At 51.4% G+C, this 20202-nt stretch overlaps 1 protein-coding gene across 4 annotated transcripts in view; it reads left to right on the top strand.

Moving 5' to 3' along the window:
- Positions 1-20202, top strand: part of ZFHX3 (zinc finger homeobox 3) — a 974639-nt gene that overhangs the window by 797041 nt on the left and 157396 nt on the right. For all 4 annotated transcript variants that reach the window (XM_080646078.1, XM_080646081.1, XM_080646079.1 and 1 more), the window contains one exon: positions 14604-17350. In XM_080646078.1, coding sequence (XP_080502204.1) covers positions 14650-17350 — 2701 coding nt within the window. In that variant the 5' untranslated portion in view covers positions 14604-14649. The remainder of the gene's footprint in view (positions 1-14603; positions 17351-20202) is intronic.

Raw genomic sequence — 20202 nt, 5'->3', positions numbered from 1 at the left:
GCAAGTAATGGGCGTCCTTATTACCATGTGGGATGGAGAAGGGGCTGTGAAGAATAGCATACATAATTAAGTTTTACTTAGCCCACCACCCACCCACCACCCAGCTGGGTGTTCAGCTTTGGAATTTGAAAGAGGCAGAACCTGCACCCTCTCCAGTCTGTCTCGAAGGCTTCGAAGGTCCCGATGGCTGTCTCGTTCCATGGTACCATGAGGAAGGAAATTGAAGTTTGTCGTAACCCCATAGGCCACGAGGATTTGAGGGCTACCCCACATGAAATATGTTCTCAAAACTTCCGTTTTGTCAAATGAAGCTGATGAGGAGGCTCGGTGATGGAATCATCGTCTTAGTGTGCCCTCCAAATAGGAAGTTGGGGAGACCCTTGGTAAACCACCTGGAGGAGTACCTGGGGGCACCCAGCCAGGCATGCCCCTCCCGAGGCACAGGGGAAACCTGTGTGGGGGGTGGTTTGGCCTCTGCATGGTGATCCCCTCTTTGGGCCCTTGCCAGGGGCTGGGCCTTATAGCTCCTGGCCCTGCTTAGTGTAGTGGTGCCTCCGGCTCCCTGCTGTGTGAAAAGCTGTTTATGCTAAGGAGCCAGGGAAGATCTGAGGAACTTGCTGTGAGAGGCCCTGTGTGTGTGTGTGTGTGTGTGTGTGTGTGTGTGTGTGTGTCACCCCGTTTATGAGCCTTCCAAGGGCAACCCTTGTTTGTTTTGTCCTGGTGCCAATTCCGGAGCCCCGTGCCAGCTCTGCCCATGGCGAGCCCACTGTGTGGCGTTCTTCCTGCGGGGAGGAAAAGACACTCCTTTTTCAAAGAGTCATGTTGGAGGTGCCTGTTGAAGAGACTTTCCTTCCCCCAAGGCCACCTGTCACCTGGCCTGTGAACCGCAGGTGGTGGAGTTAGTTGTCACAGAGCACCCGTTGGTTTTTCTCTCTCGGGGAAAGTGAGGTGGGGTTCCCAGGTGCTGCCCCAGGACCAGGAGAAAAACAGCTGTAAGTGGTTATTCGTTGGTGCTCAGGTGGGTCAGATCTGTATGCAAGAAAGCTTCAGGCCCATGGCTGCTTCTACCTGCATTTCTGAAACAAGTGCAAATATATACATAGATTTTCCCCAGTTCAGTCTCTCTTGTGTGGGGGCAGCCTTGAACTATAACATTTACTCGTACTATTCAAATTAAAAGTTCTGCTAAGAACTGCCTCAAAATAAGAATCCAGGAAGCCTCATAGGCTCATTGGCCTATTAAACCAATGAGTATGGCTTCTTAACCCTTCCCCTGAGGTTCACCTGTATATGGTTTGGGACCTGGTTCCCCCGTTCCACCTCAACAGAATGGTATGTTAGGATTTGCATGGCTTCCTGGATTTTTGTGTCATTGACCAGCTATTTAGGATGGCTGAACAGGGGTCAATATTGTAGACTTCAGGCCCTCCGTAATTTTGGAGCAGGGAATAATAAAACTAATGGTGTAAACCACAGAATACTGAAATACCCTAGAATCATACTGAGCCTCGAGCCTCCAAATTAGGATGGTTGGGTCTTTGGTGATACATTGTATGTAATGTTGAGATCAGCACCCTCCCATGAATGTTATTGAAGATGTCTGGTAGACAGAGACAGTGTGCCGTTCATCAAGTCTTTTGTCCATACCACACACTCAGCATGTGCACAGTGGTCGGCAAACTGCGGCTCGCAAGCCACATGTGGCTCTTTGGCCCCTTGAGTGTGGCTCTTCCACAAAATACCACGGCCTGGGCGAGTCTATTTTGAAGAAGTGGCGTTAGAAGAAGTTTAAGTTTAAAAAATTTGGCTCTCAAAAGAAATTTCAATCATTGTACTGTTGATATTTGGCTCTGTTGACTAATGAGTTTGCCGACCACTGCGCTAGGAGATGAACAGAAATACAAGCTGATTTTTGCCCTCCGATAGCTTATAGTCGCGTTGTGGAGATAAAAGCAAAGGAAGTGAAGCAAGGAGAGATTGTTCTAGTGACAGTGTGGTGACGATTGCTGTAGGAGTGCAGAGAGGAGAGAGGTTTGGGGGGTTGAGTGATAACAGGGATATTACTGCCTACCTGGAACTTGAGCTTGCGCTTCTTAGAGGATGTCCAAGGTTTGGATAAATGTCGAGGAGGAGAAAGAAAGGGCTTGGGGCTGCAGGAACCAGGACTAAGAGTGTGTAAGAACGTGGAGATGATGGAGGGCGGGGGCGATCCTCCTGTTAGAGAAGTGTGTGAGTAGTAGTGTGTAGGGGGGTAGCTTTTAGTTTCAAACCTTCCGAAGAGTGTCGGTCGGGCTGTTTTAGCAGTTGGTTCTTGCCTGGGGAAGGCACCCGCAGAACATGGCATTGGGAAGCCTAGACTGACCTTCCCTTTCTGTTTTCTGAAATCAAAGATGGTACCAAGAGTTCCACCTGGAGAGACCAGCCGGTCAGTGAGGGGCAGTTCCATTTGGACAAGTTGAGCCATGCCGAGTGTTGAGAGATGGAGAGCTATAGCCACTTACAGATATCTTGTGGTCTATGGAAAGTATGAGACACATACTCAGCGATAAGTCAGGAATGGAACATTTTGTGTTGGGAGTCAACTCATAATTTCAGTAATTGAAACCACAGAAGTAGTTAAGGTAGTTGATGGACAGAGATAAGAGCAGAGAGCCAGGGGGGGAGTATGATGATAGGAGAACGGAGAGGAGGAATTTCTGTGGGCTAAAGTAACAGGGGATTCTGTCAAACAGGTGGGAAAGCGTGTCCATGGAGAGCTTAGGATCAGGGAGAGGGCAGACAGCGTAAGTTTCGGAGAGATGGAAAGAGAGCCAGGAAATGGTGTCAGAGCAGCGAAGGGGGAAAGGAGATGTCAAGGTGGTAGGGTCAGCAGTTCAAACTGTGGGGACACTGATGAAGATGACGGGGAAAGCCAGGGGCCGCAGTGGGCCTCGGTGGCCTCGGAGACAGAGGGCCTTCGGACCACCTGCAGCAGTGTCCAGCCCTTTCCTCTGGCGACCCGATCCTGGAGTCAGGGCAGAGCCTGGCAACTTCGTACCTTGACTAAGCCCCACAGTCGGCTCCACTGCACAGCAAGCGTGAGAGCTGTTGACGCAGGATAACTCCCTGTAAACAGAGAGGAGGGCACATTCACCTGGCTTCGGGGGAGAGGTGTGGAGGAAGTGTCCCCGTGGTTAAACGACTGGGATCCGAGGGAAGGACAAGAGACATGGTCTGAACCAGCAACGTGAGCAGGTCAGACTGTCCTCTCCGAGCCCGTGGGTTTGTGGAACATGGTAGAGAATCGAGTGAGGGATCCCCAGTGAAACCCTACAAAGCCCTCTTAGTGATCCTCAAGGCAAGGACAACACCCCCACTGTAGAAGTGGCAGGGGATTCACAAAAGAAATATAAGTTGCCAGCCACTATTTGCAGATCGATTCTCTCTTACGAGCAAAACATGAGTTAAAATGAGATGTGATTTCTTGCCTGCCAAATAGACACTTTAAAAAAAAACCACAACAAAATAATACCCACTATTGATGAAGATGCAGGAAAATGGATGCTCGTGTGCCAGTGGGAGCATGAGTTGGAAGGGCTTTCCTAGAGGACTGTTTGGCATATGCTGGAGACCTTAAGTGTTCCTCGCTTCTGGGCCAGCAATTCCACTGGCTCAAAAGCTAGGAATGTCACCAATAAGAACCTAGGTTTTGGTAGCAAGGAAGGCTTACTGGTTGAAAAGGCTGACTTAGCTAGTATGTGACTTGCATAAGACACTTAACCCTTTAAGCCTCAACTTCCTCATCTGTAAAATGGGATGTTTTGAGGGTCAAATAAAACAATGTGTATTTAAAAGTGCTTAGAAGCATGCCTGGCCCGAATAAGTGGGTAGTAATGGAACTGCTACTTATATTTTCTTAGTTATTTTGTTAATTATATACTTACAAAGACTTATGAGAGTTTATTGCAGCTTTCACTGCAAAATATTAGGAATTGCCTAAATCCACTAATAGAATTTAGTGGAGGGATTATGCTGTATCCATAGGATATTAATGTAGCCATTAATTCTAACTTATGAAGAATATTGAATGTCAAGGGAAAACTTTCATGCTAAATTAAGTTAAAAGGGCAGTCCACATAAGAGGCAGTGCGGTCTGAGGCTGGTGAAGAAGATCTATAACTACAGACGGGCAGAGGAAAAAAATCTGAATCTACCTGCCTGTCAGTGGCTTCCTGGCTGGTGGAATTATAGATGATTTTTATTTTAGCTGTTGAATTTTTCTGCACATTTCCGTTTTAAAAAAATGAGTTCATAGTACTTTAATTAGGAGAAATTGTTTAAAGTAAATTTAACATCATGAGATGCCAGATTGAAACTGTAATGGGCCAGATGGCACATTTTCCCACCATCCAGTGTAGGCTCTGCCACCCAATGGCACGAATGGAGACATCAGAAGTGAGAGGGATGTCGAGGAAATTGGAGGGCATGGGAGTTTGGGGTGCTGGCAAAGGAAGCATTGAAGTAGTCAGTTACAGCTAGTGTGGGCAGGTATCCAGTTCAGCCGGGTGAAGTGATGAACGCAGGTGGGGTTGCCTGAGCTATGCACCTGCCAGCCAGGAGGGGTGGGGGCGGTGCAGCAGGGAAGTTAGAGGTACTGTGTTGGGTGAAAGGAGGTGCTGTGTCAAATCTGGGAGGGAAAACCAGTGCTTTATGGTGGTTAAATCCAGGTCAGGAGAGAACCATTCAGGCCAGGGATGGACGAAGGATGCTGGTCTTCTGTCTTCAGCATAAAGGCCTCAGAGTGGATGCTTAAATAAGTACCTAAGTGCTGGGATACAGATACTCAATAGCTGGTTCAGTTGCCCCAGATCCTTTTTGAGAACAAGGCAGAGTATAAGGAATAGCGTGTCGTTTTGCTTTTTATTATCGCATCCATGGCTTTGGTCGTGGTGGAACTGCGGCTGTATCTGCATAGATAGTAAAACATTCGATTTCCCTAAACACCAGCTCCTCTCTTCCCACACCCGCAGCCTGGGCCCCAGGACCTCTCCTCCTGGTCTCACCTCCCTCCTCTGCCCCTCCCGGCTCCGCTGCAGCCAGAGCATTGCGGTGCTGGTGGATTCCCTGCAGCAGGGACTGAGCTGGCACTTTCCACTTCCAGGCTGATTTATGTTCACGCTGGAAAGAGCGCAGATGCACTTAGGCGCAAACACGGAGCCCAGGGCCTGACGCTGCTCTGGGCCTTCCGGGCAGCAGGCCTCCTGCAGCTCCAGGGGCCCGTTCACGCACGCGCGTGCTCTCCGGCCTCGCCGTCCTTACGGGATGATTCTTCAGGCTACTGGGAAATCGCTACCAAGCGGGGTGGAATCTCACCTGCTTGTGATTTAACACTTATTGACTTGTATGCAGCAGTCAGTACACAAATACAGTTATTGTACAGAGCCCAGAATGGAATTGGATATGGTTCTTCAGTGGATTCCAGGCTGAACAGATGAGGGCATTCTTTCTCTGCCCCTTGAATGAGGTATCTGCTTATCTGAGAATCTGGGTTGCCTTTTTTTTTTTTTTTTTTTTTTTTTTTTTAGGAGGTAGGGATGGTTTAGTCATTGTTGTGGATTTTTCTCTCAAATGTTTTAGCCCAGATTGAGCAATGCTCACCCACTGTGGGTTGTTGGGGTTCCACTCTTCTGTGGTGGCTGAACGTGTCCTTACATTTAGAACTGCTTTCACCAGGTTAGGGAAATCCGAGTCAGATTATGGGTGACTTGGGTGAATGCCTTTCAGTGTTGTGTTACTTGAAATTCTACTCAAATCAGAAAGGCATCTAGAGCTCTGTCCAGAACCTCGTGGCTGGAAGAAGGAAGGCCAGTTTTCTGCTCTTGTCTGTGCCTCCCTGGCCAGCCTCCTCCTTGCATGAAGCTGGGCCAGCAATGGGTTTCATGTGAAGACAGGACACGGGAGCCAGAGTGGGCTGGCTGTTCCTATGTCTTTGAAGGCTCAGTATGTAGAGTTCTTAACACGGGACAATTTCTTTTATTTTCTTTTGCTGTACGGAAAAATTATAAGAGAACAAATAATTCTCATATACCCTTTGTCAAGATCCCTCCCGTGTTAACATATTTCATATTTCTAGCTGTCTGTCTCTATGTAACACATACACACACACTTACACACACACACACACGTACACACACACACACACACGGGTTTTTCCTAAACCAGTTGAACATTGAGATGTCATGCCCCTTCACCTCTAAATATATCAGTGTGGATTTCTTAAAAACAAAGACTCCTTTTATATAACCACAACACAGTTATCGAAATTAGGATGTTAGCATTCACAGACTACGATTTTCGGATCTGGAGGCCTGCCAGTTGTCCCGGTGATGCCTGTTACAGGAATACAGGAAACCTCAGATGGGGTTACGTTCCTCGGTGGCATCTCTTCAGCCTCCTGTACTCGGAGGCAGTCCTGTTTCCCGACACTCACTTCCGGAAGAGCGTAGGGCACTTTGTAGGCTGTCCTCACTGGGATCTGCGTCATGTCCCCTCGCGATTAGATCCAGGGTTTGCATTTCTGGCAGGAATCTCGGGGAGGGGATGTCGTGTTCCTCTCCAAAGGCACAGAATGTCTGTCTGTCTCGCTCCGGGTGATGAGAACTGTGATCATGTGTGTAAGGCGCCAGGTTTCCCTGCTGCACACTTACTGTTGTCCCTTCTGTGACTAGGACGGGTGTCGTGGAGATGCTTTGAGACTTTGTAAATATCCTCAAACTTTTATCCATCAGTGTTGGTATCCATCAGTTTTTTCCTAAATGGGTTGTAATAGGTGGTTACCAAATGGTAATTTTCTAACTCCATAATTCCATCTGCATTTGTTATTTGGATTTCTGCCCTAAAGAGAACGTATGAAAGTATGGAGTTACGGGTTTTTATTTTATGCATTGGGTTGTAATCCTTTACTCTCATTTTATTTTCTTGCTCAAATTGTACCATCTTTCCCCAGTGGGAACCCCATTTAACCTGTTCCTGTGTGTTTTTTTTTGTTTTTTTTTTGACACATTCTGATCATTCTTAAAGCACATCCTTGTGTTCTGTCTCAAGAAGATGCTCCAGCCCTGGCCGGTGTGGCTCTGTTGGTTGGGTGTCGTCCAGTGCACCAAAGGGTTGCCAGTCCGATTCCCAAGGTGGGCACACGCCTGGGATGTGAGCTCGATCCCTGGTGGGGGACATGCAGGAAACAGCTGGATCAGTGTTTTGCTCTCACATTGATATTTCTCTCTCCCTCTCCCTTCCATTCGCTCAAAAATCAATAAAGATCTTTAAAAAGAAGAAAAAAGGAAGATGCCCTAGGCCAGTGGTCGGCAAACTATGGCTCGTGAGCCACATGCGGCTCTTTGGCCCCTTGAGTGTGGCTCTTCCACAAAATACCACGGCCTGGGCGAGTCTATTTGGAAGAAGTGGCGTTAGAAGAAGTTTTAGTTTAAAAAATTTGGCTCTCAAAAGAAATTTCAATCGTTGTACTGTTGATATTTGGCTCTGTTGACTAATGAGTTTGCCGACCACTGCCCTAGGCTCAGCTTGCACTCTGTCTGCCCCAACCCAAGAATTGTCCATTTCTCCAAGGAGCCGAGACTGATTCCATTTAACTCCAGAGGGTCACACCAGACATTTCTTCAACGAAGAGAAAAAGAGACAGATCGTGTTCAGAGACCCTAATTTTTCTTCTCAAAGTGTCATTATTTCTCCCAATGCCTTACGCTCCCTCATAGTTTCAGGAAGCACCTATTCCCTCTTGGATGTGGAGGATACAGAGATGACTGAGGCATCAGACCTGCTCTCCAGCTGCTCACAGCCCAGCAGCAGAGAGACCAGTCAGCGGTCATCACAGCAGTGTGGTAACCCAGGACGGCAGTGTGTCGCCCGGTGCCACATTACTGTGGGGTTGCAGGGGAGGAGGTTAAAGCTGATTGAGTCACCGGACTGATAACCCAGGAATGAAAAGAATCTTCACCTTTTCAAGGACCTGAGAGACTGCCTGATGGCACTTCCTGGCCACAGCCAAAGCCCCCTTTCCCAAATTCACGAAACCCAGGGATTACAGTCTTTCACCAGAGGCAGCCTTCCATTGGGAGACTTTGATAATCTTGAGAAAGATTCTCACTTCCATTGAACTGAGCTCTAATTCCTAATAAATTTCCCGCATCACCCCTAGTTAAACCCTGAAGCTAGGTAGAAGAGCAGTAACCAATCCTCCTTGTAGGTGGCAGGCAGGCCTTCAGATGGTGGAGCAGAGTTGTCTTACGGGGCAATGGGACCTCTCTTTTCCACACTCCTGTGCTGTTCGTGGTCGGCCGTCCTGACCACACTCGGGTTTGTTTGTCGGGACCCTTCTCACCAGATTCCCCCCAGGGCATCGCCATGTTCTTCGTGCAGACAGAGAAAAGGACGGGCTGCGGCCCGTTGAGTTTCAACAGGAATGGCGTACTCCGGGGGCCAGAGGTTGCGTTTGCCTCCTTGACTGCCATGTCAGCTTTGGGCGGTCACAGAATTTGTAGTAAAGCGACGCGGCCAGGTCGTTTTAGCACGGTTCCTGTTAACCCAAGTCTGTCCATCCTCTGGTCTCATGACGGCCTGAATGTAATACAGGACTTCCTCTGTACCCTTTCAAAATTTCGTCCTGTTCCTTTGAGCCTTGTCCCAACTTGTTGAGATTTTTTTTGGTTTGTTTTCAATCTTAATTCCACCATTTATTGTGTTAGTTAGTCCTCTTAGCTTTATGGACTTCGCAGATTGGCGTGTGTGTTTGGTCTTTCCCCTCAATTTGTTGATTTCCATGAAGGGAACCAGGGACAAGACAGAATCTTGAGGGCTGTCACTAGCCCGCTGACCTCAGGTAATGGCACGCGCCAGCTATAATGTTCAGCTAGAGGGTTTTTTTTATTTTTATTTTATCTGAAAGACATTTTGCTGTCCTGGATACAAAGAAATGATAAACTCTGGAATAGCTTATTAAAATCAAACAGTACTCTCTGCTACATTTCTCAGATCACTGAGTCCGAGTGAAGCTATATTTCAGTTTAATTGCTAATTCCTCAGGACTATCTTTTTTTTTTTTTTTTTCTAAATTCTATTCAGCAACTCTTGAATCTGTTCTCAAACTATGAGGAGCTTGCAATATATAATCTACAACATACCTTTTAAATCTAATATCATTACTTTATCCAAAATGATGAACACACACATCACTCTTCCCCCTCTTCTTGCTTTATATTAGTCTGAGTGCTTTTCACCACTTAATGTTAAATTTGTTTGTTGTCCATCTCTCCCTCCCCAAGAATGTAGGTTGTGACCTGTTTAACTTTGATTTCCTAGTATCAGACACATGGTAGGTGTGCACAGTAAATAGTGAGTGAATGTGTGAATGAATGAATGCTTTTTTGTTTGTTTTGTTAATCCTCACTTGAGGAAATTTTTGCATTGACTTTTAGACAGAGTGGAAGGGAGGGGGAGAGACAGAGAGAGAGAAATATCAATGTGAGAGAGACACATTGATCGGTTGCCTCCTGCACACGTCCCAATCAGGGCTGGAGATCGAGCCTGCATTCGAGGTGTGTGCCCTTGATGGGAATCAAATCTGGGACCCTTCAATCCCAGGGCCGATGCTCTATCCACTGAGCCAAACCGGCTCGGGCCCAATGCACTTTTTGATTTATGGTGTCTGGAATCTCCCCCCCCCCTTTTTTTTTTCTTAAAAAAAAAGTGAGGATAATGGGCCTACCATACAGTTTGTTGCAGCAGCTTGACCCTCTCTCTCCTGTGTGGAGATATCCAAGTACAAAAGCCATTCTGACCTCTCCTCCCCTCACCACCACCAAGCAAGAAGGGTTCTGTATGGGTTGGCAGTGTCCTTTTACATAGCCATCTGTTATCCCATGCTCTCAGAGCAGTTCCTGGGTCCATAAAGAACTGCTTTCTTTGAGAAATAGATGCTAAAGAAGAACCTGGTACCGTGGCCAAGAACACATGCTCCATGCAGCCAGACTGTGTGTAGTTTTTTATTCAGGCTGCGTAACTTGGGGCAGTCTCAGTTTTCCCATCTTTAAAATGGGGATAAAAACAGAATTTTTCTCACGGAGTGGTTCTGAGCATCAAGGTGGCGCTGCACCTCCAGGCCTGTACATGACGCCTAACTCAGGAAGGGAGGGCTTCCCTTATGATGGTCTTAATTTCAAAAGGCTTTGGGAAATAAAGGCACCAAGGAAGAAATGAAGTCACTTATTACCTCATCCCCTAGTTTTTGATATAAATCTCATGTATTTCCATATGCAGCCCTATATATGCTTTGTTCACTTAGCATCCCGGGTGGTCATTTCCCCACACCCTTAAATAATTTCTCCAAAAAAATGATCTATATATATAAAAGCCTAAGTGACCATTACGACCTGTCGACTGAATGACTGGTCGCTATGACACGCACTGACCACCAGGGGGCAGACACTTAACGCAGGAACTGCCCCAGGTGGTCAGGGCGCTCCCACAGCCAACCTTCTGCAGCGGTCCCTCCCCACCGGCTGGCCAGCCCTGATCGGCCCCAATTGCTGGCCAGGCCGAGGGACCCCACGCGTACATGAATTTGTGCACCAGGCCTCTAGTATTTATAACATCCTATGGAGCTCTATGCACTGTGATTTAGAGAGTCCCTCTTTCACCAGATTGCTTTCATCATCTATCTCTCTGGTGTCTTGGGTTGTTTCCTGGAGCAGGGGAATTGCTGAGTCAGAGGGCATGTGCATTCTTGAGGCTTTTGGTACCTCCTGCGAAGTCGCCTCCAGGAAGGCAGCCAGCGGAGGCCGCTCCAGCTGAGCTCAGGGGAAGTGGCATCCTTGCCCGCTGGCTTCCTTCTCCTGGCGAAGCTGCCTGGGTTATTCACTGAGGCAACAGTTTCTCGCTATCTCACTTCTCTCTTTCTTTTCCTTTTCGCCCCCTTTGTTTCCTTTCTTGGTTTTCTGCCAAACAACCTCTTGTGAAAGGACCGCCTAATTAACCCTGTGCTAATTAACAATTTAAAATTGCACAGTGCGACGTTCATGTTTAATTCTCTGAGGGCAACAGCGGGAGCCCCCTCCCTTTCCTCACACCCCGCGCCCCCCCTCCCCCCCCCAGCTTCCCTGCAACTGTTGCATTGGCCTCAGCGCTGCCTCCTTAAAGGAATGTGATAAAACTGTCAGGCCACATCTTCTCAGTTGAAAGCGGGAGATGGATGACTTTGTTAATGGGGGGCCTCCGGGTGACGTGGTGGAGTTTTTAACATTTTAAACAGTGTCTTCAAAACCAGGCGTGCTGTTTGGGGAGATGCAGGGAGCTTTACAGGTAGGTTCCAAGGAAACTAACGGGAAGAGGCGCAAGTGTCGGGGGCTCTTGATAAAGGCGTTGAAGCTTTCGGTACAGGGTGACTTCTCCAATGGCAGGTTTGGCTCAGCAGAGCGAGTCCAGCACCCTCGACCGCATCTCTCGGTCCCCTGAACCCCGTTGGAGAGATGTGCTCTACTGAAGAGTAACTGAATTCTTAAAACCACACACGCACAACCCACGTGGAGCACACTAGGTGGGCATGCGTGGAACACGTCTGTATTTGAGGGGAATCTGGGGGTGCAGGTGGCTGAAGAGAAGCAGACTGCAGGAAGGGCTGAGGGTCCGTGATGTGTGAGCTGGGCCTGGTGAGTGAAGGATGAGGAAGGGGGTGCAGAGCCGGGGTGGGGGCCTGAACAGAGGCTGCTGCGGGGGTGCCTGTGAGCGCGGGGACCCGCCAGGTTCCCAGGCCGCCCTCTGTAACTGAAGATCATTGATTTTACGGGAAACCGTGTTTACAGACAGAGTGCTGATCGACCTGCCGAGTTGACTTCTGCCTCCTTAAGTAAGAACTACCTTTTTCTTATTGACTGGCTGATAAACAGAGCGAGAGGGACGGGCGGGAGAGTGGTGGATGGCCTGAGGCCCTTGAGCTGAAGGACTGGGAAGCGTAAGAGGTTTCTTCCTCTCTGCGTTCTGGTCCCCTCTTGTCCACCCTGTCCCCTCGTTCCCAGGGACCGGTGGAGGGGTCCAAGCCTGACCCTGCCTGGCCCCCGAGCAGTGCAGGGACAGAGCGGGGGAGCAGGCAGTCCGGTGGAGATGCTGTGTAGCAGAGCGTGTCTCCGACGTGAATGAAGTGCGCCCTCCAAGGACATGTGAAAGGCGCAGCTTCTGGCCTGGGGTAGGGCTGAGAGTGTGTTCCCCCCGCGCCCTGGTGAAGGCGATTCTCTTGCTCCCTGATCCATACGTGGCTCAGCGAGGCTGTGGGAGGTCCTGCCTGTCACGGCCGGCGTGCACGGAAAGCAAGCCCAGAGCGGGCAGCTTCGATCTCAGAGTGGGACCCTTCTCTCCCAGGGATGTCTGCTGGGTGGTCGGTCCCTGCGCATAAGTAGTCTCCCACGTGCCCCTCCATGGGCCAGTGTCACCACCCAGGGGGTCGTCTCTCTGTCAGGGGTGGCCACAGTGTCATTCTTGACATTTGCTTGGAAATAGAAAACAAAGTTAGGTGAGTTTTCAAAAGTCCCAACCCCTTAAGTGGGTGAGTTGTGGAGGAGGAGGAGGAGGAGGAGGAGGAGGAGGAGGAGAAGGAAGAGAACAGCAAGAAAAGCCCACCAATTAATTGGTAAACGCTTGCAGGTTTCTCTGGCCCAGCCCCGGCTGGAGAGGAGATTGGCTTCGCTGTCGATACACAAGTCCCTGGTGAAGCATCAAAGCTGTTCTCCTTTATCAATCGTGGCCTCCCCTTCCCGCATGTTCCTGTAACTTACCAAGCATTTATGACATCGATTTTACAATCGGGCTGTTAACCCTCCCGCCCCTTCAGGCCTGCCAACCTTTCTGGCCTGGGCTGTCAATCAGGCGCATCCTTAAGAAGAGCCACCCGGATTCTCACCTGTGTGCCGGCCGAGCCTGGCGGGGAAGTCCCATCCATTCGCTGTTCGGTCTGGTTTCGTGTAGTCATCTTAGTTTAAAATCAATGTGTCTGTTCTCAGGCGCACAGAACTTTGTCGTCGTGGAGTTTGAGGTTATAAACGGGGAGGTGGAGAGTGTCGTGTGTGTGCATGTGTGCTTTAAACAAAACATGACACATTCTTCCAAAAAGTTATTTCTCCTAAGGCTTCTGGTAAACCTGCCTTCCCCATCCTTTCCCGAGGGGGAGCTGTTGGCTCACTGTGCAGTCAAGAATCAAGAAATGAAGAGAGAATGGGAAGATGGGGGTTTGGGGGTGGGGTGGGACCAGACACAGCCAAAACCCTCATCTGCTGTGTATGAATGAGATGGTGGGTGGGGAAGCAGCCAAGTGTTCTCCAGGAAGGAGGTGCAGGGCGGCGGGGGAGGGGGGGCTTGTCTGGGATTTGTAGACCGGGATCGGGCCGGGTGAGGCATCTGAGGCTCTGAGTTGCTGTAGGAACAGCACTGGGTGGAAGAAACGCTCCGTGATGTCCTTGCCATAGGAGCAGAGCAGCAGCGGGTGATCTGATGCCTCCCTCTCCAGGGACGCGAGGTCTCGGAGGGCAAGTTCAGCTCAGTGGCACTTTGGAGTCGGAAACGGAAAAGCCCCAGGGCTGAAGGACAGCTGCTTGGGTAGCGACTAATAACTAAGAGGCAGGTGGGAACAGGGGCCGAGGCCAGCTGCCGTCTCGCTCTGCTGCTAAGATCCTTGACAGCAGACAGCACCCAGCCCGTGGTGACGGGGCTCCCTCCAAACGGGGCGACATCCAATCTGCCAGAGGGGGCGTCGGCCCACTGCGTCTGGGAGGTTCTTCCTAGAAACATCACACTCGTGTTTGCACCTACACGTTTTCCGTCGGGAGCCCGCTGAGTCACCAGCAAGGCTGTTGGAGGGGTGGGGGCGGAGAAGGGAACTCGAGGATCTGCCTCCGTTTCACAGTGTCGGGTGGCAGGGGCACGTTTTAAGGATTTGCCCCTCAGTTTTCCTGCTTGTAAAGTGGGACAGTGCTCCCCAGACCTCAGGGGCTTTTCTCTGAACTTTTCAAACTAGAACCTTGGTCAGTAAAAGCAACAGCAGCAACTTCTCCTCCAAGTCAATGAGCATGTCCTTGCACAGTTAGCCTTTCCTGTTCTGGGGGTGCAAAACCTCCCTCCTCGCGTCTGTCCCTCCCCTGCTCCCCGACCCACAGGCAGCTGGGACAGCCGAGGGCGGGGAGTGGTGGGGCCCCCCTCCAGTGTGGCCAGTGCCCAGTCCTGGTGCTAACAAAACAATGTGCTTGCAAAGAACGGAAATCCAGACTGGTCTCCAGGGTAGAGCAGCCGACAAGCTGAAGACTAAGAGGGATCCTCCTGATGCCCCTGCCTGTGCTCCTGCTCCTGCCACGTCCCCCAGCCGTGACCCCAGCCGTGATGCCTGGGGGCCACTTGCCCTCTGCGCGTCGGACAGCGTGGGGCCACCGCTGGGGTCCCTGCTGCCCCCGTGTCTCTGTTGTGGGTGTGGACAGAAGCTGTTAGACTGCTCTTAGCCTCGGCCCTCCTAACCTCTTTCCTTTCTCTCTCTCTTCCCCCTCTCCCTCTTCCCCCCTCGCCTCCGCCCTCAGGTCCGACCCGTACTGGGTGCAATGAGAGCTCCACGCAGGCCTTGCCATGGAAGGCTGTGACTCGCCCGTCGTCTCGGGGAAGGACAATGGGTGCGGGATCCCTCAGCACCAGCAATGGACTGAACTCAGCAGCACCCACCTCCCTGACAAACCCAGTGGCATGGAGCCGTCCACAAGCGAGAACCACGGGCCCCTGGACAGCCTGAGGGCCCCCTTCAATGAGCGCCTGGTGGAGAGCACCTCGGCCGGGCCCCCCGCCGAGCCCGCGGGCAAGGAGGTCAGCTGCAACGAGTGCTCGGCCTCCTTCGCCAGCCTGCAGACCTACATGGAGCACCACTGCCCCAGCGCGCGCCCCCCGCGGCCCCTGAGGGAGGAGAGCGGGAGCGACAGCAGCGAGGAGGGGGACGAGGAGAGCGATGTGGAGAACCTGGCTGGGGAGATAGTCTACCAGCCCGACGGCTCGGCGTACATCGTCGAGAGCCTGAGCCAGCTGACCCAGAGCGGGGGCGCCTGCGGCAGCGGGCCCCTCCCTTCGCTCTTTCTGAACTCTCTCCCCGGGGCGGGGGGCCAGCAGGGGGACCCTTCTTGTGCTGCACCCGTCTACCCACAGATCATCAACACTTTCCACATAGCCTCATCCTTCGGGAAGTGGTTTGAGGGCCCAGACCAGGCTTTCCCGAATACCTCAGCCCTGGCGGGGCTCAGCCCCGTCCTGCACAGCTTCCGCGTGTTTGACGTGCGACACAAAAGCAACAAGGATTACCTGAACAGCGACGGCTCTGCCAAAAGCTCCTGCGTATCCAAAGATGTTCCCAACAATGTGGACCTGTCCAAGTTCGACGGCTTCGTGCTCTACGGCAAGCGGAAGCCCATCCTGATGTGTTTCCTGTGCAAGCTCTCCTTCGGGTACGTCCGCTCCTTCGTGACCCACGCGGTGCACGACCATCGAATGACCCTGAGCGAAGACGAGCGGAAGATTCTTAGCAATAAGAACATCTCCGCTATCATCCAAGGGATTGGCAAAGACAAGGAACCCCTTGTAAGTTTTCTGGAACCAAAAAACAAAAACTTTCAGCACCCTTTAGTTTCCACAGCTAACCTCATCGGTCCCGGACACAGTTTTTATGGTAAATTTAGTGGCATTCGGATGGACGGGGAGGAGGCTCTCCCAGCCGGCTCTGCCGCTGGCCCCGAGCAGCCCCCGGCTGGCATCTTGACCCCCAGCACCCTCTTGAACCTTGGCGGGCTCACCAGCTCGGTCCTGAAGACCCCCATTACCTCAGTCCCCCTGGGGCCTCTGGCCTCCAGTCCTACCAAATCCTCGGAGGGCAAGGACTCCGGGGCAGCAGAAGGAGAGAAGCAGGAAGGGGGCGACCCGGACTGCTTCTCCGAGAAGGCAGGGCCAGCCGAGGAGGAGGTGGAGGAGGAAGAGGAGGAGGAAGAGGCGGAGGAGGAGGAGGACGAGGAAGAGGAGGAAGAGGAGGAGGAGGAAGACGAGGGTTGCAAAGGACTCTTTCCCAGCGAGTTGGACGAGGAACTGGAGGACAGGCCCCATGACGAGTCCGGGGCCGCGGCAGGTAGCAGCAAAAAGGACCTGGCTCTCTCAAACCAAAGCATTTCTAACTCCCCCTTAATGCCTAACGTGCTCCAGACACTGTCGAGGGGCGCAGCTTCTACTAGTTCTAATTCCGCTTCTTCCTTTGTTGTCTTTGATGGTGCGAACAGGAGGAATCGTTTAAGCTTTAACAGTGAGGGCGTCAGGGCCAATGTGGCAGAGGGCGGCAGGAGGCTGGACTTCGCCGACGAAAGTGCCAATAAAGACAATGCCACAGCACCAGAACCAAATGAGAGCCCCGAGGGGGACGACGGGGGCTTCGTCCCCCATCACCAGCACGCTGGCTCCCTCTGCGAGCTCGGGGTGGGGGAGTGCCCCTCGGGGAGCGGCGTGGAGTGCCCCAAATGTGACACGGTCCTGGGCTCCTCCCGCTCGCTGGGCGGCCACATGACCATGATGCATTCTCGTAACTCGTGCAAGACCCTCAAGTGCCCCAAGTGCAACTGGCACTACAAGTACCAGCAGACGCTGGAGGCGCACATGAAGGAGAAGCACCCGGAGCCGGGGGGCTCCTGCGTCTACTGCAAAAGCGGGCAGCCCCACCCCCGGCTGGCACGAGGCGAGAGCTACACGTGTGGTTACAAGCCTTTCCGCTGCGAGGTGTGTAACTACTCCACAACGACCAAAGGCAACCTCAGCATCCACATGCAGTCCGACAAGCATCTCAACAACATGCAGAACCTGCAGAACGGTGGGGGCGAGCAGGTCTTCAGCCACTCGGCCGGGGCCGCGGCGGCGGCGGCTGCAGCGGCGGCCGCGGCGGCCAATATCAGCAGCTCCTGCGGGGCCCCCTCGCCCACAAAACCAAAAACCAAACCCACCTGGCGGTGCGAGGTGTGTGACTACGAGACCAACGTGGCCAGGAACCTGCGCATCCACATGACCAGCGAGAAGCACATGCACAACATGATGCTGCTGCAGCAGAACATGACGCAGGTGCAGCACAGCCGCCACCTGGGGCTGGGCAGCCTGCCCTCGCCCGCCGAGGCCGAGCTCTACCAGTACTACCTGGCCCAGAACATGAGCCTGCCCAACCTGAAGATGGACAGCGCCGCCTCGGACGCCCCGTTCATGATGAGCGGGTTCCCACTGGACCCCTCCGCGCCCATGGCCGCCGTGACGCCGGCTCTAGGTGAGGCTGACTCCGTGTTTGTCTGTTCTATGCTGTGACTGGAACGGGGGAGACACTGCGAATAAGTCCAGGTCCTGTGGATTCAGTTGATTTTTCTTTTTCTTTTGTATCAGCTTGAGAGTCTAAGAGTCAATATTTTTTCTCAAGAACCCCTTGAACTCTGTGTGCACAGGGAAAGTCGTATGCACTGAAACAGAGACGTGACCCCCTCCAGTTCCGCAGGCCAGGATTAAAATTGAAGTGTTTCCTCTTTTTTTGGCTTCTGGTCAACCTTCCTTTCTGTTCCCATTCTCTCTTTCTCTGTCTCTGTCTCAATTTGAAAAATCACCACAATTAGCCAAAACTTTTGGATTCCATTAAATATTTATTGAAACTTACAGGAAACTGTAGCTGGAGTTTGAAATAGGAACGGTCATCTCCATCAGAAGAACGCGGGACGGGGGCGTACTTTACTCAGATAACCAAAGGCTGGCTCTGTGCCGAGCGCGAGCCACCCAGAGCGGGTTCTGCGAGTTCCCCCATGTTCCAGCGGGTCTCAGGGAAGGAGGCGTGTTCCTCTCCTTCCTTATTTTGTATGTGTTTTTGGTGATTAGTATCCTTGGGAATTAAATGGCCCTGGAGCACACTAAGGATTGGCGTGATAGATGACAGTGAATAAATTCTAAAACTGTACACCAGAGAAAGCTAAGTTTTAGCATCAGTGAGATCCTGGTTGATGGAGCCTTTGTCGCCATGAAGAACAACCCATGTCTTCCTGGCCTCATGGATCGAGCGTGGGACCCGGGGATAGTACTTGGTGCCGGAAACCACGACTCGTTACGTACAAAGAATCATGACCACTTTTGGGGAGAGCTGCTTACAGCAAGAAAACGTACGAATCCGTTTCATGAGGAGTGGTGGGGCCCCTCCTGCCCCTGCACCTGTGCCCCGGGCAGGCAGGGCCTGGTCTCCATCCCCTGACCTGCTAACCACTCGGGACCAGCGGCGATGGCCTGAATTAGGCAGGATCCCCTTCCCGGCACTGGGATAAGTTGTTCTTGGCAACAGGATGTCAGCAAGTACCTTTATTCTGGCATGGTTTAGGTCAGCGCCAGGGGCCAAACTTCACCAGGAGGAATGTCTTTATTTGCATGATGGTTTGGTGCTAATTGCTGCTGATGAGTTACATTTCATAACAGTTAATTTGTTTTTCCTGCTATGCATTTAAATTGGAGACCTTGCTGCTTTGATCTCGCTTTTCTGTTTTGGAACATTGACCTGTTGATCCTTTATTACCAAGTGGCTTGAAGAAGTCTCCCTGGCTGGTTAATCATGGATGCAGAGGGATAAGCTGTCTTATTCGTCCCCAGAGTAAACCTCGGGATGCACATCAAGGGATGGCATCAGTACTCTGAGACTTTTTTTTTTTAAGCCTGTGGGAACTGGGTTTTCTAGTCTGGAGATTTAAAATCTTGAGGAGGCAGATCTTGGAGTAAATCAAATATAATGTAGGTAGAATGAAGATACAGAAAATGGATGGGTTCATACTGAGCCGAAGTGAGATCTTTTTAATTACCTTGAAAACCAGTAATTCTGACGTAGGCTTAAATGGAGAGGTAGAGAAATATTTTGCTTTTACACCAAGTGTCTGAGTCCCTGGGGGCATTCATGCATTGTGGGCATATGGCAGATGCCAAAGAAATAGAAGAATGAATCTCTATGCTCTGGACATACACTGATGATCTGTATTTTATTTATTTTTTTAAAAAATATTTTCATTGATGTCAGAGAGGAAGGGAGAGGGAGGTAGAAACATCAATGATGAGGGAGAATCACCGATTGGCCACCTCCTGCAGGCCCCCCACTGGCGACCGAGCCCATCATCCAGGCATGTGCCCTTGACCGGAATCGAACCCAGGACCCTTCAGTCCGCAGGCCGACGCTCTATCCACTGAGCCAAACCCGTTAGGGCTGTATTTTATTTATTAAAGAGAATAGAGCTCTTCTTTTAAGGACCTAAGCCAGGTCAGCCAAGAAGGGCCCCTGAATTTCCCGTGGCTCCGCTTGTCAGCTGAGGTGCGTCTCTGCAACCTCCTGTTGTCTGCCTTTGGGGCACAGCAGCTGTCAAGATTGGACAAGAGCCACAGATGCTTTGTGCTCACACCTGAGTGGGTGCAGGTACCACAGAACGTGTCCAGAGAACTTGTAATTGAAGTTCCGGGACCGCAGTAGACGCGGATATAGACAAACGAGAAGAGCCATGCCTTTTGATTCTCTCTGTGGCTCTCCTGCCGTTTCTGCAGGCCATTCGAGGGACGGCCGTCAGTTACTAGTGTTCCGGGGCTCTGCAGGGGGAAGTTGTTTTTGGTGAAACCCACTCCTGCTTGCAAAGTTATTCTCACACTTGCTTTGCAGAACCTTCTCTTTGGTGATTTCAAACATGCTGATCTGTGATGTTGGCTCTCTAGGGGCCTTTAAGGAAAGGGTCAGCACTGTTGGTCTGGGCTGGTTGGATCTGCCACCATTTGTAGATAAGATACAGGACCGAGGCCATCTCCGTATCCTTGCGAACACCCCCTCCACTCTGAAGTTGAGCCACGGCACGGGGAAGCCAGGAGCTCGTGGCGGGTCCCCATGCTTCCCAAGTCGCCAGTCAGCCACGGTGTCCTGCATGGGGTTTACAGGTTCTCTGCTGCTGCCTTGAGGCTAGAAGGTACCTTTTCCCACATGTGCCTCTGACGATGTGCTGCTGGGCAGGCTCTGTGCCTGGATGTAAATCTCCATGTTGAAGTCAGGTGCCTCTGGGCAGAGGGTGCCATTCCTTTCCAAGACCATCTGTCCAGCGTGGCTCAGAAGTCAGCGCTGCTAAGTTC

Source organism: Plecotus auritus (assembly GCF_963455305.1).
Source record: "Plecotus auritus genome assembly, chromosome: 10".
Lineage (NCBI taxonomy): Eukaryota > Metazoa > Chordata > Mammalia > Chiroptera > Vespertilionidae > Plecotus > Plecotus auritus.
The sequence above is the reverse complement of the archived record's forward strand: the minus strand, read 5'-3'. Positions and strand labels throughout refer to the sequence as shown.